This window comes from Crocuta crocuta, unplaced genomic scaffold, assembly GCF_008692635.1.
Source record: "Crocuta crocuta isolate KB4526 unplaced genomic scaffold, BGI_CrCroc_1.0 scaffold299, whole genome shotgun sequence".
Taxonomy (NCBI): Eukaryota; Metazoa; Chordata; class Mammalia; order Carnivora; family Hyaenidae; genus Crocuta; species Crocuta crocuta.
Window position 1 is genome coordinate 13,009,375 of NW_027532747.1, and position 27,734 is coordinate 13,037,108.

The window sequence follows — 27,734 nt, forward strand, 5'->3', positions numbered from 1 at the left end:
GAAGAGAGGCTGGGCCTGAGGAAGGGATCCCTGGCGGCTGAGGGAGGGATGGGGCCCAAGAATGGAGGGGTGAAGGCCGGCTGAGGAGGACACCCAGGCTGGGAGCCAAGCACTGGGTTGAGATTTCAGGAGGTGGAAGAGGACTGTGGGATGGGGAAGGGAGGCGCTGCTCAGGTTAAGGGGAAGAATTCCACAGGTGGGAGCTGAGGGGGAGGTGGGGCTGAGGAAGGGCTGCAGCCTGGTCGTGATTTGGGGCATAAGACACGAGCAGGAACTGGCTTGGGTGCTCAACCCTCGGCCCCGCCATGGTGTACTTTGGAGCTTATTCCTGAGCCTGAATCCTGAACACAGTGGTGACAGCCTCCCATGAGTGAGACACACCTGTCACCCATATGGCACCAGAAATCAGCTCTAATACCTCAGTGGTGTGCACTACCTTTGTGGAAACACTGGTCTGGACAGGGGGTGATAAACGCCTGAGTTACAGACCAGGATGCTTAGAGGCCGGTGCTAAGATTTTAGAACAGTTTTAGAACAATTATTTTGTTTCATCCTTTTGTCCGCCATAGTCCCTAGGCATGAAACTATCTGAGGCACAGATATTCAGTTACATTATTGTAAGCGGCTGAAAAGACATGACTAGAGGGAAGCCTCCTGAGACAGATCTTAACAGCCAAGATCCCACTCTTGGGCTGCAAGGGCAGGAGGAGAGAGTGTCAGACTCGGTTCATAGGATGTTTGCCCTTGTAAGAAAGGACAATTTTTCACATAGATGACAATGCTGCTCTAGTTCACCGATGACTACAGAGTCCTTGAAGCTTTAGATATTGCAGGAAAGCGAGAAAGAAGAAATGATAGAGATTATAGACCGGGCTTAATGTTTCAAGATCTGTGCCAGATCATCAACCATTTCCCGTCGCATACAAAATCACTCAGGTCTGGGTGAAACACGTTCCCCTGAAAAGCAACTTCAGAAACTGTGGCCAACACTTCCTAGGGAGACCCAGTCGTTCTCACCTCTCATCTGGTATATCTGCCCCCCGCCTGTGTGGGCAGCACCTATGACTTGCTTCTCCGTAATGTTGGAAGGTCATTCCTGTGATGGCGTGGTCACATGGGACTCTCTCTCTCTCACCAGCAAGCAGCCATGTCGTGAGCTGCCTGCAGGGGGCGCCGAGTGGGAGGGAATGGTGGGCAGCCTCTAGAAGCTGAGGGCAACCGATGGCCAAAGGCCAGCGAAGGAGTGAAGCCCTCAGAGCTGCAGCCACAGGGAGAGGAATTCTGTCAACAACGGAAAGGAGTTTGAAGCAGATTCTCGTCCTGATCAAGCCTCCAAATTAGCCCACAGGACCAACTGACTGCTGGATTGTAGCCTTGAGAGTCCCAAAGCAGCCCCGTCTTAATTGTGTAGACTCTTGATCCATAGAAATTGTGGGATAAATAATACATGTGTGTAGTTTTAAGCTGCTAAATTTATGGTAATTTATTACAGAGCACAGAAAGCAAATACAGAAATCTTTATAAAAGAAAAAAATGGAAGAAAAGAAATATTGGATTATTGGCCATTTGGGATATTTATTAATGAAGATCAAACATCCAAAGGGCAGTCCTCAATGCTCATTTCCATGATTTTAAGAATTGGTCCTTCCATGTCACAACTGTTGTCACCTTGGACACCGTGAAGCTGCAGAGACGGGGAGAGCTCTGTGCTCAGACAACATAATTCATTCGAGGTCTCTACCTTTTCAGTGTCACTGTCACCTTCAATGACATTCACAGAGGTTTCTTGGTCTGTTAAACTGTCTGAAACACTCGGATTTTTTTCATCTGAAACTGAAGGCCCGGGATCTGTTTCATCACTCACTTGCTGAATTATAACCCCTTCTGAATACTTGGATTTGTAGACAGGCAGGAAAAATTCATTCGGTGAAGAGAGTCCCTCGTTCTCCTCCTTTGGTAGGGACAGTAACATATCCAAAGCTTTTTGGTATTGTTGACGTTCCTGTTGAATTGTGACATCATGTTTACTTTTACAATTACTTTCTTCTGAATCCTCAGCCTGTTCAAAGTCCAGTAGATTCAGTATATCGATGTCATCCAGCTTTGCTAAGTTTTCCTTGGATGTGCAGCCCAAGTCCACCTTCAGGACACGCAGCAGGTGGCGCATTTTTTCCTAGGATTAAGACAAGAATAATCACGTTAATTAAGCTAGTCACGTGGAGTGACTTTTGTGTGCAGTGCTGTTACTCTCAACAGGATTAATACTTATTTTACCCACACTCCCCCACCCTAACCGCCCCACCATGCACACAAAAGGTACAAGGGAATAAAACTGCTCTTGTTTTTAATGCATTCTTTGAGGCTACGGAGAAACTTTACAATTTTTTCCCAATTATAATTTTTCTAATGAATGTCTGAAGAAAGACAAACCTCCTCCAAATGATGTTTATTTTGTTTTATATGTCGCTCAAATAGTCGTTCTAAAAACCTAAAAATGATAAATAGAAATGTTAATGTCTCAAAATCAGAAAATCAACCAAATACAAAATGGTCACACAATAACAAAACTACTAAAGGTTGGAAAATATTTTTTTAGATTATCCTTTTTGTTTCCAAACCTAAACACTAATCCTTCCCTGTTCTGTCAAGTTCTCCAATTTGGGAGCTAATATGGCTTTTACGTTGTACTACAGATGCCATTGCTTCCGAAACATTACGTACCATTTAGATTTCTGTGAATAAAATACTTTGAATGAGATCCAACAGTTCCCTTCTCTCTGCCCCTGCCACACACCAAAAAGCTTTCTCTCTTCTCTCGCACTCACACACACGCACACACACGTACACAGACACACATAAAAACACCAAGAGCCTCTCCTTCCCTTTCTCTCTCACATACACAAACTCCCCAAACCAAACCCTAAAGAAAATTCTCTCATAAAGAATTATTTTATAATGCTTCCTAAGTTAAACTTGAGAAAAATTCCACTGATGGTAAATTCACATAATAACCTAAAAGCTATCACTTATTAAGTACCACCAAGGGCTAGACATTTGTACTACACACATAATCATATGTGTGTGATATACCAGTAATCATGACCAATCTTGGGAGAAAGGTATGTAAAGATCATTTTAAAGATGAGAAAATAATCTATGATGATTTCCTCTCCCCTAAGGTCAAAAGCCATCACAAGAATTTAACCCAGATGTGTCTGGCTTCAGAGAAATTCTTGCAACTACACCACACTTGTCTTGCTATCATATGAATGTATCTATGCCTTTGCTGAAAAATAACTCATTTGTTACCATGTTATATTATCAACGAAGTTAGCTAATCTTAGATTCAGTAGTTCTGAATTACTTAGCCATTTAAAAAAAACCCAAAGAATCCATATTCTATGTTTTACAAATACATACTGTTTGGGTATCAACTTTGTTTTTTCTTTTTTTTTTCTTTAAAAAAATTTTTTAAAAAAATATTTATTTTTGAGAAAGCAAGAGAGAGGCAGAGCATGAGCAGGGGAGGGGCAGAGAGAGGGAGACAAAGAATCGGAAGCAGGCTCCAGGCTCTGAGCTGTCAGAGCTGTTTGGCTCGAACCCAAAGACCGTGAGATCATGACCTGAGCCGAAGTCAGATGCCTAACCGACTGAGCCACCTAGGTGCCCCACAATTTTGTTTTTTCTAATCAACTATATATTTTGAACAACCTTCTGTATCAGTAAATTCACTTTACTTTTTAATTTAAAACTTTTTTTACATTTATTTATTTTTGAAAGACAGGACAGAGCACAAGTGGGGGAGGGGCAGAGAGAGAATGAGACACAGAATCCGAAATAGGCTCCAGGCTCTGAGCTGTCAGCACAGAGTCCGAGGCAGGGCTTGAACTCACAAACCTTGAGATCATGACCTGAGCAGAAGTCGGACGCTTAACCGACTGAGCCACCCAGGTACCCCTCACTTCATTTTTTTAAAGTTTATTTATTTTGAGAGAAAGAATGAGTGCAAGTGGGGGAGAGGCAGACAGAGAGAGGGAGGGAGAGAGAGAATCCCTCCCATAGAGGGGCTCGGCCCCACAAATCACTAGATCATGACCTGAGCTGAGATCAAGAGTTGGACACTCAACCGACTAAGCCACCCAGGCAGCCCCCATAAAAACATTTTTAACCACTTTAATAATTTTTTAAGTTTATTTATTTGTTTTGAGAGAGACAGAGTGCGTGTGAGTGGCAGGAGGAGCAGAGAGAGAATCCTGTGCTGACAGCATGGAGCCTAACACAGGGCTCGCTCCCATGAACCACCAGATCCCAGGACCTGAGCTGAAGAGTCTGATGCTTAACCGCTGAGCCTCCTGGGCGCCCCTTAACCATTTTTTAAATGAAAGAAGTAAATAGAATTATTACTAAAAACTTAGGTCCTTTTGGTGTATCCCTTTATAGCAATAATACAAATGTTTGCTTTAATTAAAAGAAAAGTTTCACATAAGAATAGAAATAATTCATTAGAAATGTTGTACTTGACATAGTACAACAGAGAAAGCATGTACACATGGTGGAGGTCTAAGATGTGTAACATAAAGTGGGCCTCACTGCCCAGTGAACTTTACATAAATAAATGTTCAAGCTGATTCAGGACCCCACAGTTTCCTGCAGATGTGCACTATCTAATCTGGTTTTGCAAACTTTCCATTTCACTTACAGTGGTTAAACCTAGCCTTTAATTTGTCTCCACTTTACTAATAATAGTTGTAACAAAAATGCTTGCCTTTGATTCTTGTGACAAGTTTCAAGTAGTAAAATGAGATAATGGATCTTTGCAAATAATAAGGAAAAATTCAGTTCACTAGTCTATTATAACTAAAAGCTATAATAGTAAGTTTTGTTTTTTTGTAAACTCTCTGGGAGTTTTACATAAATACAATGTTGTCTGTGAATAAAGACAGTTTTACATCTTTCAAATATGGATATCATTTTTCTTCTTTTCCTTTTTTTATGATAGATTTTTTAAATTAAAGTATAGCTGATATACATTATACTGCTGTCAGGTGCACAACATAATGACTCAATATTTGTATATATCATAAAATGATCACCCAAGTAAGTCTAATTAACATCCATCACCACACAGTTACAGAATTTTCTTCTTGTGATGAGAACTTTTAAGACCTACTCTCTCAGCAGCTTTCAAATATGCAACACAGTACTATTAACTATGCCCACCACCCTGTACACATATTACATCTCCACCATGTATTTATGTTATTATAACTGGGAGTTGTACCTTTTGGCCACCTTTACCTATCCTGCCCACCCCCATCCCTGGCAAGCACCAAGTTGTTCTCTGCATCTAAGAGATATAACAGTATTTAAATGAGTAAAACCTCTGTTCTTTCCTGTAGCTCCCAGCCTGTGAACTTGCCTCATATAGTGTGAATTAAACATTCTTTACAATTTGCTATAAGTTGTAAGATTATGTCCCCCAAGAAAGCATAATATATAAGCATGTAATTTTTCATTTCCTGTATGTGGAACTAAATTTAAAAAATTTACATCATAAGGAGAAGTATTTAATGTACTGTTCGACCACCGTAATTAAAAAAATCTAACCTGTTTGAAAATAAACCAAGTTTCAGAATTTCATCTGTTACATCTTCAATGAAACTCAGATACAGGAGTTCTTCCTCACTGTGAAGGCAAAGCAGTACACAGCAGAAAATTATTTCTTACTTACTCTGAAAACTACAGGAAATAGGAGTACCTAATTAGAAACATCTATCTCTGCTATGACAGATGTACCGCTATCTCATATTACTGAGAGGAATATTAAAAAATAAACTATGTCTATCTTTTCNCTGAGCCAAAGTCAGATGCTTAACCGAATGAGTCACCCAGGGGACCCTATATTTTTTTTAATGTTTATTTATTCATTTTTGAGAGACATAGTACAAGCAGGGGAGGTGCAAAGAGAGAGAGAGAGCGAGTTGTAAGAGAAATTAGTGTTCAGTCCTGACACATTTAATAATGGTTTGTGTGACTGTTTGTTTGTTTATCTATTTTGAGAGAGACTGAGACGTGGAAAGTGGGGGAGGAGCACAGAGAGAAAGAATCCCAAGCAGGCTCTGCACTGAGCCTCAGCCCAGAGCCCGATGTGGGGCTTGATCCCATTAACTGGGAGGTCATGACTTGAGCCAAAACCAAGAGTAGGTCGCTTAACTGACTGAGCTTCCCAGGCGCCCCATGATTCTTAATTCCTGATTTCCACTAAGCAAAATGTAGAGGTCAAAAAGATCTTACTCAGAGTGCATTTTTCTCTCTGAAGGAAACTGCAAAGAATACTGACATACTGCCCTGGAAAGAGAAAATTACAATATTTGAACAAAACAATGATTGGCGTGCAAAAAGCATTCAATAATATTATATATTAGTAATAACAGACTGTAGAATTTTTAAAGTGCTTTCATATCCATGACCTGATCTGATGTTCAGAACAGCCCTGTGTGGTATTTGGGGCAGATGCTGTCTTCCCACTGATGGATGAGCTCACCAGGGGAAGAAAAGTTGGGTAACTTGCTAAGGTGACGCTGCTTGTCAGAAGCAGCGATATTTTGGACTAGGTTTCTGAACTACAAATTCACATCCTTTTCGAAACTGGATTACAGCACTTATCTAGAATATATAATTTTACTGTGACTATAGTTAACATGTAAATAATGCCAAACACAGATATTTCTCTATGAAAAACTGTTTTTTAACCTGGTCATTATACTAAATTTTGTCATTATTTAGTTATATCATCATTAGTTACTTCCAAGCTTTTTATTCAGGTATGCTCAATTATAATATTTTGCTTTACTTCTTTTAGATAGAAACTACTAGAAAAGACAATATTCCTTTCTTTAGGGCATTCCTTATGTTCGCTGCAGAGGCTTCAGAGTCAGCTTACGAATCTTACGAATCCCGAAGCATCACAAAGGTCAGCAGTGAGCTGCCCACAGCCTTAGCAGGCACCATCTCCCGAGGAAGGGCCTGAGGGGTCACAAGTGCTTGCCCTCCCGTCTGCTACATGACACCTCACTCTCGCCCCCTTCTTATCTCTAGCCCTGTTTTTCATTTCCACCTTCTTCATCTCATATATAATCTCACACCGGAAATACATTTGACAGCTGAAACTATCGAAGGCATTTTTGCTAAGCCATCATTTTTGTTTAGGTGCAGAATTCCATAATTACTAAATATGATGGGTAGTGTGCAAAACCGTGCCCAATACTCAGCACTGACAGAGAAAACTAGCATCTGGTGAATATTCGCAATCATGAATTATGAATCCTCAGATTGTGAGGTTCTTCAGTAGTATTTCTGCCATGTAAGCTGGTTAGCATCATTGCTAGAGGATTTGTCTTGAGGAAAAAAATCCTTTTTCGTATGAATAGCAGGGGCCAGTGTCCCCCTTTCTTTATTAATGAATGAGCACAGTGAAATTCATCTAGACTTTTACTGAGCACCTACTATGTAAAATTTCCTTAGTAAAACTAACACTGCTACTGAGTTGTATAACACCAAAATAGATTAGAGTTCACGTAATTAAAATAGAACTTCTGTTGCAAATATTCTAAGTCTGTTACACAGGAATGCGGTTAAGTAGACAGTTGTAATGACTTCTGTTGTTTACCTTGGTGACGAACACTGAAGAGTTCCATCTTTAATCTCATCCCATTGCAACTCATGCCCTTGTAAGGGTAAGGGAGTTATTTTTCCTTTGGTATCATATGTCATACAATTAGATGCCTGGGAATGAGAAGAATCAGTCTTTATTTTGCTTCAAAAATACATTATGAAAGCAGAAATAAAGCAAAACAACAAACTTCAAAAAAGTCAAGGCGGGGGGCCTGGGTGGCTCAGTCAGTTAAGCGTCTGACTTGACTTCAGCTCAGGTCACGATCTCATGGTTCATGGGATTGAGCCCCATGTCAGGCTCTGTGCTGACAGAGTGGAGCCTGCTTGGGATTCTCTTTCTCCCTCTCTGCCCCTCCCCTGCTCATGCTCACGCTCTCTCTTTCTCAAAATCAACTTAAAAAAAAAAAAGTCAAGAAAACAAAGTGGAGATATTCAGTAGATAAAAGTGTCTGATATATTAAAGGATGTTTTTAGAATACATTTTCTACCCAATTAAGACTTCTTAAGTTTATTTAAAGTAAGGTAAGACAGCTGCTTATTTCTTATATTTTAATGAGGGATATATTTTTTTAATTTTTAAATTTTATTTAAATCCAAGTTAGTTAACATATAGTGTAATAATGATTTCAGAAGAATGATGCACCACTTACATATAACGCCCAGTGCTCATCACAAGTGCCCTCCTTAATGCCATCACCCTTTTAGCCCATCCCCACCTCCCTCCATCTACCCTCAATTTGTTCTCTGTATTTGAGAGTCTTAATGAGGGATATTTTAAATCTGTTAAGGAATTACCACCAACCAATAAACATATAAAGAGAAAATGAAGCAAATTTGCAAGTTTTCAGTAAACCTGAGAACAAATATCCCATTATAACAAATTCAAACAGCTCATCTGTTTCAAATGCCCATATATCCAATATGGAGAAGTAGTGGTAATTCTGGTGGTACAGTCAATAACACTAGCAAACAAAAGTAATTAATGGCAGCTTATTTTTATAGAATACTTACTACATGTTGTATACTGTGGCAGCATTTACTTGCAATATTAGATTTATCTTTACGGAGCTAATTTATGTACAGAGCTGTTAAAACTCGGTCTACTGTAGTTCATACTTCTTACCTCCAAGGAGACTGCTGGTGGCAGGGACCATGGAGTAACGGGACACCCCATTTTCTTACCAGCTATGGATAAGCATTTGGGGCACAATGTCATGAAATGGACTGCTTTAATTTATTTAGTTACTAACAGCTAACTCTCTTCCTAAATCTCAAGCTAGTCATAGTCATCCTCCACTGACCCGTTCTCAGGCGGGGCACTTTTACCTGTATCAATCATTCCTTCCAATGATCCTGCATGCTAAGTACAGTTCCTCTTGAGGCAAAACTCAGCTCTCAAAGGATAATGGATTTGTCCATGGGCTCTGAGTGGCAGGGCCCATGTCAAACAGGTATTAATGGCTGACATGGAAACCTATAATTCATATTCAGAAGCGAGGATGGAAGTTTCATGTGATTATATTTTATTGTCTTTTTTTTTTTAAGTTCATTTATTTATTTTGAGAGAGAGAGAGAGAATCCCAAGCAGGCTCCGCACTGTCAGTGCAGAGCCTGATGCAGGGCTCAAACTCAAGAACTGTGAGATCATGACCTGAGCTGAACTTGGATGCTTAACCAACTGAGCCACCCAGGCATCCCTATATTTTATTCTCTTATCTTTGAATCTGTGTTTGACATTTTAATGGACAAACCATTTTTGCAAACAATAAATTTAAATTAGGACACAAGTGTATGATTAACATCCCCAAAATAAAAATAATCAGTTTATGTGAAAATCAGACTTAAAGCTGTAATATTTTAAAAGAAATGACTGCTGGGTCACCTGGGTGGCTCAGTTGGTAAAGTGTAGGACTCTTGATTTCGGCACAGGTCGTGGTCTTGCGGTTCATGGGTTCAAGCCCTATGTTGGGCTCTGTGCTGACAATGGAGAGCCTACTTGGGATTCTCTCTCTCTCCTTCCCTCCCTGCCCCTCCTCAGCTTGTGTTTGCTTTTTCTCTCTCAAAATAAATAAATATGCTTAAATAAAGTAAATGATTGCTGAACACTCAAAACATAAACACTATGAAACAGAGCCTACGGTCTAGAAAAAAGTAAAAGCAAATGTAAGGGGATGATATCCATCTATTCATATAAGATGTATGATTTCTAATAATATAATCAGTGGCAATTCTTCAAAAAGAAAAATACAGGCACAGAAACTAAAATAACTTCTATATAGCTTTTTTGGCTCCTTTAGTGATTCAAGTCTGCATCGTTAGCAACATTTAAGGTATTTTATTCATCCACTCCTCTATCTAGTGGGCCAGTCAACTATCTAGAAAAGATGCTAACAACAATGACTTCCCAGACTGGGAAGGCTCCATCCAGCCACTGAAAAGGAGTGATGGCCATTTGTAAATAGGCAGTCCTTCTCTGTGCTGGCTGCATCACATGCAAGAAGTGTCACCGAGAGATTCTTCAAGTCCAAATAGCTATACATAGCCTGTTAAGTTAAAGCAGCTATAATTCCAATGCGGCACACAAAGAGATCTCATTTTTATTACCTGCTTTATGTTCTTTTCTGAATCTGTGAAGTTCTTGGTCTCAACTGGCTCAAAATCAGATTTAAAGCTGTAATATTTTAAAAGGAATAATTGTCAAGCTTTCAAAATATAAACACCATGATAACAAGTTTACCTTCTTAAAAACTCTCAGACTAAGAGATGAAATCCATCTATTCTTATAAAATGTGTAATTTATGATTATATAATCAGGAAATAAATATGGTTTGGATCGCACGGCTTCCTTTTCCTTTTCTTCAACAGCAGCTAGGTTTCAGCTCGACTGAATGGGCCTAGTGACCTGGGAATTATTATCCTCCAAAGCTGTCATAAATACAATCAGAAAAGGATCTGACAGGCTGGTTCCTTCATTCCTCTCCACTCCTTAATTCTTGGGATTAAATGTATGCAGACCCATCTGATATTACTGTACCTCTTATCTGTACCTAAAGAAAAGAATACTAGTCCTAAATTGTTTTTTGCTTTCTAAGAATGACTAATACTTAGGATCAGATAAATAGTCGTTTATATAAAACCGGGAAAAATAATCACAGATCAGCTAACGCTAAATACTTTACAAGATTTGTTTCTTCAATCATTTGGCAAACTTTTATTGATTATTCATTATATGCCAGGCACTATCACAGATGAAAACATTATTGAGGCAAAACATATGTAATTTCCAGAAATTACCCCAGCTGCCTGAATTATTCCTGGGGAGTTGTTGCTATGTAAGAGTGGGGTTGAATATTTGCAAGGAAGGGAGCCCAGGGAGAGTCAGAGAAACAGCTGTGTTTTTCCCTCAATAGCCCACTGTTTTGCTTCATTTTTAACATGAATCAATAGGCATATATGCACAAATGCTACCCGGTGACATATTTTAAGGATTCTCCGAAAGTATATTTAAAAGCACATATCATGTTTAAAACAGTAAATTAAATGCCGTAACATTCCTGTTTGTAAGGAGCTAGAGAAGTTTCATAGCTGCTTTTCAACCATTACGTGGGTGGTTCTAGTGACACATGCAAAAGGAAAAGACATTAATGTCATCCCAATCAAAAGGGCACCAGACCTTAAGTCGGGTACGTTAGGTACATGACATAAGATAAGGAAGATTATTATTTAATTTCTACCACACCCCGAAGGACTTACTGTTGGCTGTAATGGGCCGTACCTGCTTAAATCAGTCTGGGTTTCAGCTTCTGTCTGCTGATCTGTAAACTCCTTTCTTCTTTTGGCAGGTGTATAGTATCGATAATGTGACAGGAAAGATTTTGCTTCTGTTTTTAAAGTGCGTGGAGTGAATGGCAAATGTCTGTTGGAAAAGAGTTCAGAGTGTTTATCCAAAAGGTCCCCGCTGGATGCTTTGGAAATAACTAACTGAAACCGATGGGTATTTGGGAACGTGCCCCGGCGCCCTCTGCCGTATGAGGTCCCAGAGCCTGGTTTCCTAGGCCCAGAGCGGGTGCAGGCCCCGTTGAACAAGGAGGAGCTGGAGTTCTCAGTACCATTTGTGAGGACTTTATCAGATTTAGGAAGATTTAGCTGCAGTCTCTCTGAAGAAGTTACTGGTGACCTTGTAAAGGATGGAAATCCATTCACTTCTCCGATGAACACAGCTTCATCTTGTGGTTCTCCTGAAGGCTAAGAACGTTTGGTTTGAGAGTCATCAATTAGGGTTACAAATTCACATAATTGGGGATCTCCAGATTATACACCCGAAAATGGTTGCCTTAGGCGGTCTAGAGAATTATATATTTCTGAAGGTGTCAGCATTTATATGAACTTCTATTCAAGGTTTTGAATTATTAATATGTAAAAATACGATTCTAAACATAAGTAATACCAATCATTTTTCTTTCTGAAACTAAAAAAAAAAAAATTCACATCTACCTATATCTGGTCTTGAACTTGTATACTAAGATCTATAGGTTGATCTCATTTTTATCTGAAAGTTTCCAAACCAGCTGTGAGCACCAATCCCCTTCTCAACCACTGCTGGTAGCAGCATCCGCTTCCCATCGTGTCTTTCCAGCCATCTCCAGGGCTGACAGCGCCTCCGGCTTGGAGGCTTTGAAGAAATGAAAAGGAACTTCCCTCAACATCTCCTCGTGAGGGAGGAAAGCTGAAAGGGAAGGCGTTTTGTTCTGCTCCATTTCTTTTTGGTTTAATTTTGGAAGAACTGTTTCTACAGGGTGTCCAGGGAGAAAAACAAGAGAAAGATGAATAAGCCGAGTAAGCGAATAGCTGAGTGCCTCCTGTGTGTAACGTACTGTTCTTGCCTCCGAGGAGAATAAAAGAGAACAATGAAGAACTTCTATCACTGCCGTTAGTAGGTTACTATGCTTACTATGTGTAAGGTATAGTTCTAATTAATTTACACGCACAACCCATGTAATCCTCACATCAACTTCTGAGTAGCAATACAAATACTACTTTAATTTCAGAGATGAAGAAAATGAGGCCATGAGGGTCTCACTGATTTGAACCTATGCTGAGTTTATGCTCTTCACAATTACATCATATTATCTATTATAAAGACTCAATTGAAAATTATATATTTCAGATTAAAAAAAACCAACTCTACACCCAAAGTGGTGCTTGAACTCATGACCCCAAGACCAAGAGTTACATGCTCTACTAACTGAAACAGACAGGTAGTCCCATATTTTAGATTCTTTTATACCATGAGGAATTTTAAACTGATTTTAACTCTTTTCCTGATGGTGAACCAGTCAGCTTACCTAAGTTCTGATTCATCTAAGTTAGGTAACTGCAGATAGCTGAATAGTGTTAACTAAAGCCTAAAACAGATGAAATCACCTGTTTCCTTTCCAAGTGCTTTCTAACCCGATCTCATACAAGGCAAAACTACTCAAAGCAAGGAAATATTTTGGCATTAAATTTTGACTCACTAAGGTCCTTTTTTAATAATTTCAATATATTAAAAAGTGCTCCCAAACCAGACTCAGAGCTTATATACCAGAGGAGTTTGGCTCCTGGGAAAAATATCTAAGTACGATCTGAAAAATCCTACAGGGCTACTAAATAATAATCACAGGAATTATTTATGCTTAAGGAACAGTACAAGCTGAGATCAGAGCAGGAAGAAATGCATAAAGTATTAGACTGCCTGCAAAAAAAACTCTTATCAGTAATGATTATTTAATAAACAAAATGGAACACCAAAGAAAGTCTTCAAATACTTTTTTTTTTAATTTTAGAGAGTGTGTACACAAGCAGAAGGGAGGGGTAGAGGGAGAGATAGAGAGAGAGAGAAGGAGGTGGCAAAGGGAGGGAAGGAGAGTGGGAGAGAGGGGGTAGAGAGAGAGAGAGAGGGAATGAATTCTAAGCAGGTTCCACACTCAGCATGGAGCCTGATACGCCAGGGCTCGATCCCACAACCCTGGGATCATGACCTGAGCTAAAATCAAGGGTTGGACACTCAAGTGACTAAGCCACCCAGGCACCCCCCAAAGAAAGTCTTTAAAGGTAGAAATATACTCTCATCTGTCTCAAATGGGCTGGAAAAACTGCTTTCGAACTGACTGAAGGCACAAAACTCCTCTGTTTTTAGGTATCATAATTTCGACCTTGCATTCTTTTTCTTTCCTTGGAAACCGGCAGGACACAGTATGAAATCAATTGGACCAATCTGCTTTTTTGAGATTATATAACAGTTTCCCGTAGCTACGAATATCGGAAAGCTTGGATGGATATAATTTCACAGGAAATGTATCACACTGGTAGATTCACCAAAATCTGAATAACAGTTAAGTGTAAAGTTCTAAAATCAGAAAAGGGTTTATCAATTATATGTGCATAGAACAAAAATTCTGGTGGTAATCTGACCACTTTCGTTTCTTATGTCAGCTTTACAGTTCAGCGTGATTGGTTGTGAACTGTTGCTGTGATCTAAGAACTTATGTAAAGTGACAATCATTGCCCAGTTTATACACTCATCATGTTCTCATGTCAAGAACACGTACCCAACTTTTACAATCACAGAACAACTGAGTACTAAATCTTTTTCAGGGACGTCAGAAGAAATTATATACAAAGATTTTGCAATTGTCAGATTTTAAAACAGTCGAGGAATCAATTCTCTAAGTTTAGAGAATCTCTAAGTCTGTATGTATAGGATAAAATCTATAAAACAAAAATTGGTGGTACTAATTTTAGAGAAATAACTAAATATATAATCAGGTAGAATATTTCTCTTAATAAATGATAGACTGACACGACAAAAAATCAGTAAGACTTGAATATATAAAAGTTTAATCTAATGAATACACAGTATATTAAATACTGCATACAACAACTATAGAATATATTTTCTTTTTAAACACATAATGACAGGGGTGACTGGGTGGCTCAGTGGTTGGGTGGCCAACTTCAGCTCAGGTCACGATCTCATGGTTCGTGGGTTTGAGCCCTGTGTCAGACTCTGTGCTCACAGCTAGCTCAGAGCCTGGACTCTGTTTCAGATTCTGTGTCTCCCTCTCTCTCTGATCCTCCCCTGCTCATGCTGTCTCTCTCTCTCTCTCTCAGAAAAAAAAAAGTAAACATATAATGACACAGTTTGTTTTAAACAATGTGTCTCCCTTCTGGGACATAAAACAAATTTCTCAACAAATTTCAAGAAATGGGTATCATATAGACATTCCCTGACCACAATATGATTAGGCTAGAAATTGGAACAAAGAGAAAAACTAGGGAAAAAATACACATAGATATTAAGAAATCCTTCTAAATGACTCTTGGGTTAAAAGCAGCATGTGGAGGAAAATTAAAACCTTAAATATGCTTGTACCAAAAGAGAGGATGAGAATAAGCTAAGCAAAAGTAGGAAAAGTAATGCAAAATACATCCAAAGAAAACCAAATGGGAAAAGATAAGAACAGACAATAATAAAATAGAAAACAAAATACAACAGAGAAGATTAATTAAGTAAAAAATACTTGCTTTTTAAAGACTTTAAAAAATGACAACTCTGGTGAGAAAAATCAAAGAAAAAATAAAGGCACAAACAACACAAGGAATAAAAGAGGGAAATAATACATACTCAGGAGAGATTAAGAGATTATATTTAAATAACTCTATGCCAAAAATTGGAAAATTTAGATGAAATGGACAACTTCTGACATAAACATTAAAAAATAGTTCTATAATGATTCAAAACATTGAATTAGTGGTCAAAAATCTTTTCAAAAAGAAAACTCTAGTCACTCAGATAATTATAATGTTGAGTCTCATGAAATTCAAAGAATAAATAATTCTAAATTCATCTAAATTATTCTAGAGCATGGAAAAAGAGGAAATAGCACATAGACACAGAGTAGGGAAGAAGGAAAATTATAGGACAGTATCGATAACGGAGGTAAATGCTAAAATCCCAAGCAAAGTATTAGCAAATGTATCCAACAACGTATAAAAAAGGTATTGCACCATACCAAGGCTGTGTTTATACTAGGAATGCAAAGTTATAACATTAGAAAATTGACTGTAATTCACTACATAAACAGATTTAAAAGAAAAATGATACCACCTTTTCAAAAAATGCAGAAAAAGCATTTGATAAAATTAACATCCATTCAAGAGAAAGGAAAAATAAATCCTCAATCAGATGTTAAAGAGTATCACAAATAGCAGGGGTCAGTAAACTATAGCCTGCAGGCCAGATCTGGTCTACATTTTCTTTTTTTAATGTTTATTTATTTTGAGAGAGAGAATGAGGCGGAGAAGGGAGAATCCCAAGTCGGCACACTGTCAGCACAGAGCCCAACATGGGGCTTGATCCCACAAACTGTGAGATCGTGACTAAGCTGAAATCAAGAGTTGGGTGCTTAACCAACTGAGCCACCCAAGCATCACTGACCTACTGTCTTCCTTTTCTTCTTTTTTAATGTTTATTTATTTTTAAGAGAGAGAGAGATAGAGAGCAAGTGCAAGAGAGCAGGGGGAAGGGCACAGAGGGAGGGAGACAGTAGGATCCAAAGTGGGCTCTGTGCTAACAGCAGAGAGCCCAACGTGGGGCTCAAATGCGTGCATGTCGAGATCATGACCTGAGACGACGTCACACACTCAACTGAACGAGCCACCCAGGCGCCCCTGGACTCCTGCTTTCCAGTGAAGTGCTCCTGGAACACAGCTCTGCCTGTTCATGTATATACTGTCTGTGGCTGCTAGCTGATGGCCCAAGAGTCATGAGAGACTGTGGCCTGAACAGCCTAAAATATTTACTATCGGCTCTTCACAGGAAAGGTTTACTGATTCTGACACATGGTAAACATGCTGCCACAAAGTCCAGTTGTCCCACTGATGAAGTACCTTGGAAACATCTGCTTTTAAAAGGTGACAAGACTATCTTACCTTTTGTAGAGTGTTAAATAATGACTTGGAGTGATTTTTAGAGTTGGCCTGCATCGCTGTTTTATTTAGTTTCAACTCCCTTTCACATCGTGCCAATTCCTTTTTGAGTTTCTCTCTTCGTTGTTGGTCTACATCTGAGGGGGAAAACAAGTCTTTGAAAATACAGAACAAAATAGAAAAATTAAGGTCTTGGTCGTGGAAGACAAATTAAGGGCACTTTTTTTTTCTGCTAAAAAATGTTTACACTATAGATATGTAATAAAAATCCATATACCTTTCTGTATAAACAAACATACTTAATTTACAGAAACTTTAAGTGCACAATTTTTTTAAAATGTTTATTTATTTATTTTGAGAGAGAGAGCAGGTGTGTGTGTAAGCAAGTGGGGAAGGGGCAGAGAGAGGTAGAGAGAGAATCCTAAGCAGGCTCCAGGCTCAGCGTGAAGCCCAATGCAGGGCTTGCTCTCACAAGTCCAAGATCAGGAACTGAGGCGAAATCAAGAGTCAGCTGCTTAACTGACTGAGCCCCTGGGCGCCCCTGCATTAACTATTTAAAGAGCATAAGCAAGGGGCGCCTGGGTGGCTTAGTCGGTTAAGCATCCGACTTTCGCTTAGCTCATGATCTCGCGGTTCGTGGGTTGGAGCCCCGCGGCGGGCTCTGTGCTGACTGCCAGCTCAGAGCCTGGAGCCTGTTTCAGTCTGCGACTCCCTCGCTCTCTGACCCTCCCCTGCTCACGCTGTCTCTCTCTCTCCTAGAAATAAATAAAACATTAAAAAAAAATTAAAAAAATAAAAAAATAAAAAAAATAAATAAAGAGCATAAGCAAGATGTGACATCTCAGCTCTTGGCTAAGCCTAAGAGCTCAAGAAAGCGATTCCTAGTTGATATTCACAGAGATATGAAGGTTAGAAATGCTTGATGTGTTGTCTGAGACGCAGTCATTACTAAATGCAGAGTCTGAATTGATCCATAGACTCAGTCAAGTGCAATATTATAGTCGATACCATCACATACAAATTTAAGTTTTATAGGACTTAAAAAATAACATTATTTTCAACCAGGATAACTGATTTCTACTTCTCTTAACTGCTGTTGATTTGTAAATACAAATGAAAACAGTGGTTTTACACTTTAGGATGCAAGTCAGGTACTGAGTTGTTATCAAAGATTTATCATTATATAAAGGCTGAAAATAGCGAAAAGAAAGCTAGTCAAATTTCAGAGTTAAATATAAGCAAAATGACTTGTATTTTCATATAAAATTAAAAATTTAACATATACTTTTTATTGGAATTTATCTCAACTGAATCGACAATATAATTTTAAGTTTCAAATCACTCTGATCTGAATCAGAATTTATAAAAACTTCTATAAGCTTAAAAAATAAACTAAGGTAATTTATATGTAATTTTAAAGTTTGAACTAGGGTACGGCACCTGGGTGGCTGATTGAGCGTCTGACTTCGGCTCAGGTCATGATATCATGGTTCATGAGTTCTAGCCCCACATCAGGCTCTATGCTGACAGTGAGAAGCCTACTTGGGATTTTCTCTCTCCCTCTCTTTCTGTCCCTTCTCTGCTTGCTCTGTCTGTCTCTCAAAGCTAAATTTAAAAAATTTAAAAAAATTATAAGCATGCTAAAGCAAATGTATTTATTATTTAAAATGTACACTGAAATATAGATGACCCTTAAACAACTTCATGGGTCCACTTCTACATGGATTTTGTACAGTACAGTCATGTAAATGTACTTTCTCTCCTTTGGGATTAAAAACAATTTTTTTTAATTGTTTTCTTTCAGAGAGAGACAGCGTGAGCAGGGGAGGGTCAGAAAGAGAGGGAGACACAGAATCTGAAACAGGCTCCAGGCTCTGAGCTGGCAGTCAGCACAGAGCCCGATGCAGGGCTCAAACCTATGAACCATGAGATCATGACCTGAGCCGAAGTTGGATGCTTAACCGACTGAGCCACCCAGGTGCCCCATCTCCTTTGTGTTTTTTTTTAAACCTAATTAGTAATTTGGCCATTTTAAAAAAAAAGATTTTTTATTTTTAAGTAATCTCTACACCCAATGTGGGACTCAAATTTACCAACTCCAAGATTGAGGTGCCTGGGTGGCTCAGCCGGTTAAGTGTCTGACTTCAGCTCAGGTCATGATCTCACGGTTTTTGGGTTCGAGCCCCGCGTCAGGCTCTGTGCTGACAGCTAGCTCAGGGCCTGAAGACTGACTTCAGATTCTGTGTCTCCCTCTCTCTCTGCCCCTCTCCCACTTGCAATCTCTCGCTCTCAAAAATAAACATTAAAATATTAAAAAAAAAATTAGACTTAGTCAAAATGAAAACTTTTTATTCTTTTTCAAAAAAAGCCAGATGTGCCCTCTCTCTCTGACCCTCCCCTGCTCACGCTGTCTCTCTCTCTCTCTGCTAGAAATAAATAAAACATTAAAAAAAAAAAAAGCCAGATGTGGAAAAAATACTTGCAAATCATATAGCTAATAAGGGATTGCATCTAAAATACATAAATAATATATAACTCAATAATAAGACAACCTAATTAAAAATTGGACAAAAGATTTGAATATTTATCAAAGACATACAAATGTCTAATAAGCATATGAAAAAAATGCTCTACATCATTAATCATGAGGAAAATGCAAATTGAAACCATAGTAAATTACCACTTCACACCCACCAGATGGTTATAATCAAAAAGGGAGTCAAAAGGGGATGCCTGGCTGGCTCTCAGTCTGAAGAGCATGCGACTCTTGACCTCCGGGTCATGAGTTTGAGCCCCACGTTGAGTGTAGAGATTACTAAAAAAGTAAATTAACTTAATAAAAAAAAAAAAGGAGCCCATCACAAGTGTTAGCAAGGATGTGGAGTAACTGAAATCCTAATATGTTGGAGGTAAGAATGTAAAATGATACAGCCCCTTCGGAAAACAGTTTGGCAGTTTCTTTAAAAATTAAATATACTTTGGGCCACCTGGGTGCCTCAGTCGGCTAAGCATCCAACTCTTGATTTTGGCTCAGGTCATGATCGCATGGTTCATGGGTTCAAGCCCTATGTGAGGCTCTGCAGAGCCTGCTTGGGAGTCTCTCTCTCTCTCTCTCTCTCTCTCTCTCTCTCTCTGCCCCTCCCCCATTCACACATGCCCATTCTCTCTCAAAATAAATAAACTTAAAAAATCATTTAAAAAATTAAATATAATTTTACCTTATGATCCAGCAATTCTATTCTCTGGTATATACCCAAAAGAAATGAAAATTTATGTCTACACAAAAGACTTGTACAGGAATGTTCTCAGCACCACCATTCATAATAGCCAAAAAACCCAGAAATGATACAAATATCCATCAGCTGATGCCCAGACAAAATGGGGTATTATCCATACAATGTAATACTATTTAGCAATTAAATGAAGTACTGATACAATCTAAGACACAGGTGAATCCAGAAAACATTATGCTAAGTGAGAAGTCTAATGTGAAAAACCAGAGTGATTCAGTTTCTAGGAAATGTCCAGAAAAGACCAGTCTATAGAGAAAAAAAGTAGATCAGTAGTTGCCTGAGGCTAGGGGTGGGCAAAGAAAGCAGCTGCAAATGGGTAAAAGGGATCTTTTTGGGCTGACATAAATGTTCTAAAAGTGGTTTGTGCTAATGTTTGTCCTATTAAAAAAATTTTTTTAATGTGTATTCAGTTTTTGAGAGAGAGAGACAGACAGACAGAGTGTGTGTGGGGGGGGGCGGCGCAAAGAGTGAGGGAGACACAGAATCTGAAACAGGCTCCAGGCTCTCAGCTGTCAGCACGGAGCCTGGTGTGGGGCTCAAATTCACGAACTGTGAGATCATGACCTGAGCCAAAGTCAGACACTTAACTGACTAAGCCACCTAGGCACCCCTGTACAATTTTTAAACTTAGTAAAAATCAATGAATTTTATGGTATAGAAATAATTTGTCAATAAAATGCTATAAAAAGTAAAGTCCCTTAATGCATTCGAATATGGGATTATTTAAAGAATTCAACGAACTCTGTAGAGCTATTCTAAATGTAGATACTATGAAGACTGAAATGGTCAAATCAGTAGTAGTCTTTTAGATAGAAGAGTGTGTCTTGTAAAATAATGGATTGTTCAAACCCAGAGATTTTTTTATTTTTATTTTTTTAAAAAATTTTTTAAAAATATTTTTATTTATTTCTAGGAGAGAGAGAGAGAGAGCGTGAGCAGGGGAGGGTCAGAGAGAGAGGGAGTCACAGACTCTGAAACAGGCTCCAGGCTCTGAGCTGGCAGTCAGCACAGAGCCCGACGCGGGGCTAGAACCCACGAACCGCGAGATCATGACCTACATGAAAGTCAGACGCTTAACCGACTAAGCCGCCCAGGCGCCCCCAGAGATTTCTTTTTTAAAAAGTGTCTATAAAATTTATTTCTAAGTTATATTAGTTATAATGAACATCAGCTCTACAACACAAGAATAATGATTATTAATTACACTTTAGTTTGGTGATAACAATCTTTGTTATTCTTCTGGCCGCCACAATTTTCTTCACTTACATGGCAAAACAAAAAACAAAAAACAAAAACAAAAAAACCTCTCTTGTCTGAACTGACTGAAAGCAGAAAATACTGTGTAATAAATAAGCACTAGCTAACTCTAAATGCCAAAAACCCAAAAATATGAGCAATTCTTTAAATACAATCTATATGCTGTCAATTCTCAAATTTTTTTCTGCATCCTAGACCTCTCTCCTGAACTCCAGACTCAAACTCTGATTACCTCCTTAGGATCTCCACTTGGCTGTCTAATAGATATTTATTTCAAACTATTATAATGGCCAAGAGTGAGCTTTCGAGTCACTTCCTCCCCCAAATTTCTTCCTATCAGATTCCTCCTTTCAGTAAATTAGAACTTATTTTGGTTCAGCCTCGAAGTGCTGGGAGTCGTCCTTGACTCCTTGTTTTCTCTCATACCCTATCCACAGCCAACCCATCAGTAAGTACTGTTGACATGCATTTGAAATGTTTCCAGGATGCGGCCATTTCACACTCCCTCTACTGCAACCACTTTGGTCCAAGTCACCATTATTTCTTTTCTTTCATTCCTTCTTTCTTTCTTTCTTTTTTTTTTTAATTTAAGTAAGCTCTACACCCAAAGTGGGGGTTGAACTCATAACCCCAAGATGAAGAGTCGCATGCCCTACTGAGTCAGCTAGGTGCCCCAAGTCACCATTATTTCTTATCTGCATTCTTGTCTCCTAACTAGTCATTTTGTTTCCACCATTGCCCCTTACAGACTATTCTCAACTCAGTAGCCAAAGAGATGCTTTCAAAAGCTAAACTGGCTCTATTACTGTTCTACTCAAGAGCCTCCAATGGCTTCCAGTTTCATTCAGAGTGAAAGCCAAAGTATGCACAATGGCCATAGTCCACCAGGTCTGCTCTCTCTGTCCCACCTCAACAGCCTCTTCTGCTAGCACTCTTCAGCAGGCCCATCTCACATCAGCTAGGTAGCTTTCCTTGTTGTTCCCTGAACACACTGATCACGATGCCATTTCAAGGCTTTGTACTTGCTATTTCCTTGGTCTTGACTGCTCTTCTTCCCCCATTTACCCACTTAATTCTTTCAGGTTTCCGCTCATTTTATCAGTGAGACCTCCAGAAGATTCTCAATCCCCCTTATCCTACTTGATTTTTTTTTGTTTTGCATTTATCACCTTCTGATATATTCTATATTTACTTATTTCTTTGTGTTACCTATTGTCTCCTTCAACTAGAATGCAAGCTCTATGAAAGCAGGTAGAACAGTATCCAGCACATATTAGATACCTAATAAATATTTGCTGAATTAATCAATGAACAAATTCTAGTGAACTAAACAAAATTTTGTACAAAATGCCTGATTATTTTAAATTGGTGAATATGGATTTTAGACTCCAGGGTTTGGTTCAATAAGGGGATTAATACATATATTCAGGCAGGCTTTTCTATTATTCAACCTAAATAAAAAAGAGAGATAACCTTATTTTATATATTTATTGTTCAGGAAATTATTATCTGTATGAAAACTAAGCAAAAATTTCCCATTTAGAGGTGATCCTAGTTAAATAGGATCGTCTGATAATGACAATTGGGTAAAAACAACTTTTTTTTTGACAGAGAGAGCAAGAGCAGGGGAAGGGCAGAGGGAGAGGGAGAGAAAGAATCTTAAGCAGGCTCCGTGCCCAGCGCAGAGGCCAACATGGGGCTCGATCCCACCATCCTGAGATCGTGACCTGAGCTGAAATCAAAAGCTGGACACTTTAACTGACAGAGCCACCCAGGTGCCCCAGGTAAAAAACATCTTAATTCAAATGATTCAGATTTTCAAAAAAAGATTGAATCTATCTATCTATCTATCTATCTATCTATCTATCTATCTATCTATCTACTGTTTATTTTATTTTTTTGTGATCTCTACACCCAACATGGGGCTCAATCTCATGACCCCTGAGATAAGAGTCACATGCTCTACCAACTGAGCCAGCCAGGCACCCCAAATGATTCAGTTTTTTTTTTTTTAACATTTATTACTGAGAGACAGAGACAGAGCATGATCGGGGAGGGGCAGAGAGAGAAGGAGACACAGAATCCGAAGCAGACTCCACTGTGAGCTGTCAGCACAGAGCACGATGCGGGACTAGAACCCACATACTGCGAGATCATGACCTGAGCTGAAGCTGGACACTTAACCAACTGAGCCACCCAAGCGCCCCTCAGATTTTTTAAGCTGGTAAATACTAAGCCAGTTCTTGGTGCTATAAAAACATCATTAATATGATACAGAAAAAAAAATATACGCCACAGAAATAAAAAATCTGAAAGGATCCTTAGAGATCATCTAATTACCTTTCATTTTACAAGAGAGGAGGGTAAGAAATGAAATGACATGGCCACATGAATTGTGTGCTATAGTCAACTTAGTCTGTAGAAACATATACCTAAGTCTGTACGCTTGCCTAAAACGCCTTTACTCCTTTTATAAAATTATTTGAACTGCAAGCTTCCTTCACAGCTATGAGAGCTGACAGAAGGGCCTGTTACAAACACAAAGGGAACACACAGAAGAGAATAAAAAGCGCCAGGCAGAGGACCTGCAAAGGCACTGTGCTCACTGAATGGCAGCTGGTGGCAATGGGCTCAGCTTAAAGGTTCTATCTGTTCTGCTAAGAAGATATACAAGAAGAGAAAGGGTTCAAAGGACCCTGCGCTCTTTGATCTTTTCCAGACTGCACCTAAAGGGCATTTCCCTACCTGTGGTCTTGCTCATTCACCACTTAGCACGCACTACCTTGGGCTGATATTTATTTTTTAATATGAAAATCCTCTCTGATTCTGTCTTATTAGTAATACTGAATTACTAGTAATACTAATCATCTACTATGAGACAGGCGCAGGCTATGATATCTATATCCTTTGGCTATTTTAAGCATTTATTTCCTGACTTGAACTCAAAGGCCTCAAATGGTATCTTTTAGAACATTTTAAAATAGGAACTTCACATTTTGTGATCCGATTATTTCCATAGTAAAGATTATTTACAAATCTTTGGTCACTATTACTTTTCACATACATGTAACTATTAAGTTTATCAGTTAAGCTATCAGGATAGAAATAGTAGACAATATTTATCTGGAGAAAAGTGCCAGTTATGGCAGTTTTAATGTATCATTCAGTAACCTTAATAACCCAAGGGAAATGAGAATCACAGAATCCTAGAAATTAACCTTGGCAAGCCTTTTAGTATACCGTAGCTAATTTTTTTTTCAAATTTACATCTAAGTTAGTAGCATAGAGTGCAATAATGGTTTCAGTAGAATCCAGCGATTTATCCTCTACATGTAACACCCAGTGCTCATCCCAACAAGTGTCCTCCTTAATGCCCCCCTCACCCACTTAGCCCATCTCCCCACCTACAACCCCTCCAGCAACCCTCAGTTTGTTCTCTATATTTAAGAGTCTCTTAATAGTTTGCCTCCCTCCTTGTTTTTATATTAGTTTTGCTTCCCTTCTCTTCTGTTCATCTGTTTTGTATCTTAAATTCCACATATGAGTGAAGTCATATGATATTTGTCTCTCTCTGAATGACTAACTTCACTTAGCATAATACACTCTAGTTCCATCCATGTTGCAAATGGCAAGACTTCATTCTTTTTGACTGCCAATACTCTCTCTATATAGACAGACAGACAGACAGACACACACACCACATCTTCTTTATCCATTTATCTGTTGATGGACATTTGGGCTCTTTCCATACTTTGGCTATTGTCGACAGCACTGCTATAAACATTGGGGTGCATGTGCCCTTATGAATCAGCACTCCTGTATCCTTTAGATAAACACCCAGTAGTGCAATTGCTGAATCACAGAGTAGTTTTATTTTTAATTTTTTGAGGAACCTCCATACTACTTTCCAGAGTGGCTGCACCAGTTTTTATTCCCACCAACAGTGCCAGAAGGTTCCTCTTTCTCCACATCCTCGCCAGCATCTGTCATTGCCTGAACTGTTAATTTTAGCCACTCTGACTGGTGTGAGGTGCTATCTCATTGTGGTTTTGATTTGTATTTCTCTGATGATGAGTGATGTTGAGAGTTTTCATGTGTCTGTTAGGCATCTGGATGTCTTCTTCAGAAAAGTGTCTATTCATGTCTTTTGCCCATTTCTTCACTGGATTATTTGTCTTTTGGGTGTTGAGCTTGATAAGGTCTTTATTGATTTTGTAAGTAATACCTTAATTTTTGTATGTAGGAATAAAATCCAGAAAAGTTAAATAATTTAAAGTCACACAGCAATTCAGTGGCAAAGCCTGGGCTTTGAAATACAAGCTTCTTGGGGCGCCTGGGTGGCTTAGTCGGTTAAGCGTCCAACTTTCACTTAGGTCATGATCTCACGGTTCGTGGGCTCAAGCCCCACGTCGTGCTCTGTGCTCATAGCCAGCTCAGAGCCTGGAGTCTGTTTCGGATTCTGTCTCTCCCTCTCTCTCTGACCCTCCCCTGCTCACACTATCACTCTCTCTCTCTCTCAGAAATAAATCAAACATTATTAAAAAAAATGAAATACAAGCTTTTTTAATTTATGGATAATTTTCAAAAGTTAGAAAATGCTTCCTCAAAAGGCAATATATCAACATCCATTAGGATCGTTACTATCGAAAGAAAAGAACAAGTGTTGGGGAGGATGTGGAACACCTGGAACCCTGTGCACGACTGGTGGGAATGTAAAACGATGCAGCTGCTATACAAAATACTATGGGGGGGGTTTCACAAAATTAAAAATAGAATTACCATATGATCTAACAATTTCACCTCTGGGGACATATGCAGAAGAACTGAAAGCAGAGTCTCAAAGAGATATTTGAACATCCGGATCCACAGATTTATTCACAATAAACAAGAGGTGGAAGCGACCCAAGTGTTTACTGACTTACGACTGCATAAACAAAAAATCCTTAAAAAAGAGATTCTGACATAGGTTACAACATGGATGAACTTCAAACACATTATGCTAAGTAAAATAAGCCAGTCACAAAAGGAAAACTACTGGATGGTTGCACTTACATGATGTACCACAGTAGTCACATTCAGAGAGACAGAAAATAGAATGGCAGTTGCAAGGGGGAGTTTGGAGCAGTTATTCTTTGTGAGTATAAAATTTCAGTGTTGCAAAATAAAAAGGGTTTTGGAAATGGGCGGTAGTAACAGTTGTACCAGAATATGAACGCACCTAATGCCACTGAAATGGTTAAGATGGTTAGACTTAAAAATGGTTAAGTTGGTAAATTTTATGTTATGTGTAGTTTACCATAGTTTTTTTCAAAAATCAACATGTCAAAAATTACTTACATTTGATGCTGGCACTCATGCTTAATGGAACTGAGCAGTCTACTGCAGCTGAAAGAAAACAAATCAGTTGTTTAGTAATATTCTTAACATTTATAAATGACAACAAATATCAAATGTGGAAATCACAAAAAAAGTTCCAGAATTTGCAATTCCTTGTTTTGATTTTTATGGTACTTCTAGAGTCAAAAAATATAATATCTTTGATAAAAAAGAAATACACTGATTGGGATTAACAGCTCATTGGATACTGCAGAAGGAAGTATTAGTGAACTTAAAAACAAAGCAATATAAACTATTCAAAATGAAACAGAGTAAAGGAACACTGGAAAATAAATGCACAGAGCATCACTGACCTAACCTACCTGAATCATGCACTTAACATACCTGTAACTGGGAGTCCCAAAACAAGTCCCTCCAAAAAAGCAAAATTAGAGGCCCTACGCTACCCGATTTCAAGACTTACTGTAATGCTATAGTAACTAAGGCAATATGGTATTATAATAAAGACAAAGAAGATCAATGGAACTGAAGAGTTAAGTCCAGAAATATATCCTCAGACACGGTTACCTGTCTTTCAAAAACTGCCAAGGCAATTCAACATAGAAAGGACAATCTCGGGGTGGCTGGGTGGCTCATCGGTTGAGTGTCCCACTCCTGATTTTGGCTCAGGTCATGATTCCAAGGTCATGGGATCGAGTCCTGTGTCAAAGACTCGATGCCCGAGCATGAAGCCTGCTTAAGATTCTCTCTCTCCCTCCCTCTCTCCCTCTNTGTGTCAAAGACTCGATGCTGAACATGAAGCCTGCTTAAGATTCTCTCTCTCCCTCCCTCTCTCCCTCTCCCCTCTCCCCTGTCTACAACTCTCTCTCTTTCTGTAAAATCAAAAAAAGAAAAAAAGAAGAAAAAAAGGACAATCTCTTCCCAGTACAAATGGTACTGGGAATATGTGGATATTCACAGGCAAAAAAAAACAAAAAACAAAAAACGATCCTTATATCACATATACAAAGTCACTCAAAACGGATCACAAACTTAAAAAAATTTTTTTTTAACATTTATTTATTTTTGAGAGACAGAGAGAGACAGAGTGTGAGTGGAGAAGGGGCAGGGAGAGAGAGAGAGAAAGAGAGAGAGGAAGACACAGAATCTGAAGCAGACTCCAGGCTCTGAGCTGTCAGCACAGAGCCCAATTGTGGGGCTTGA

General features: G+C 38.8%; 1 protein-coding gene across 4 annotated transcripts in view; it reads right to left on the bottom strand.

Annotated features, from left to right (window-relative positions):
• Window positions 1-1,555: 1,555 nt before the first annotated feature.
• Window positions 1,556-27,734, bottom strand: part of SPATA7 (spermatogenesis associated 7) — a 38,320-nt gene continuing 12,141 nt past the window's right edge. For 2 of the 4 annotated variants that reach the window (XM_077780932.1, XM_077780930.1), the window contains 9 exons: window positions 26,532-26,579; window positions 16,648-16,781; window positions 11,450-11,919; window positions 10,279-10,345; window positions 7,670-7,785; window positions 6,295-6,348; window positions 5,608-5,685; window positions 2,431-2,488; window positions 1,556-2,173 (listed from right to left, as the gene is read on the bottom strand). In XM_077780932.1, the coding sequence (XP_077637058.1) occupies window positions 1,589-2,173; window positions 2,431-2,488; window positions 5,608-5,685; window positions 6,295-6,348; window positions 7,670-7,785; window positions 10,279-10,345; window positions 11,450-11,919; window positions 16,648-16,781; window positions 26,532-26,579 (1,610 nt within the window). In that variant the 3' untranslated portion in view covers window positions 1,556-1,588. Of the gene's footprint in view, window positions 2,174-2,430; window positions 2,489-5,607; window positions 5,686-6,294; window positions 6,349-7,669; window positions 7,786-10,278; window positions 10,346-11,449; window positions 11,920-16,647; window positions 16,800-26,531; window positions 26,580-27,734 lie in introns of all 4 variants that reach the window. The other 2 variants (XM_077780931.1, XM_077780929.1) reach the window with 1 other exon arrangement.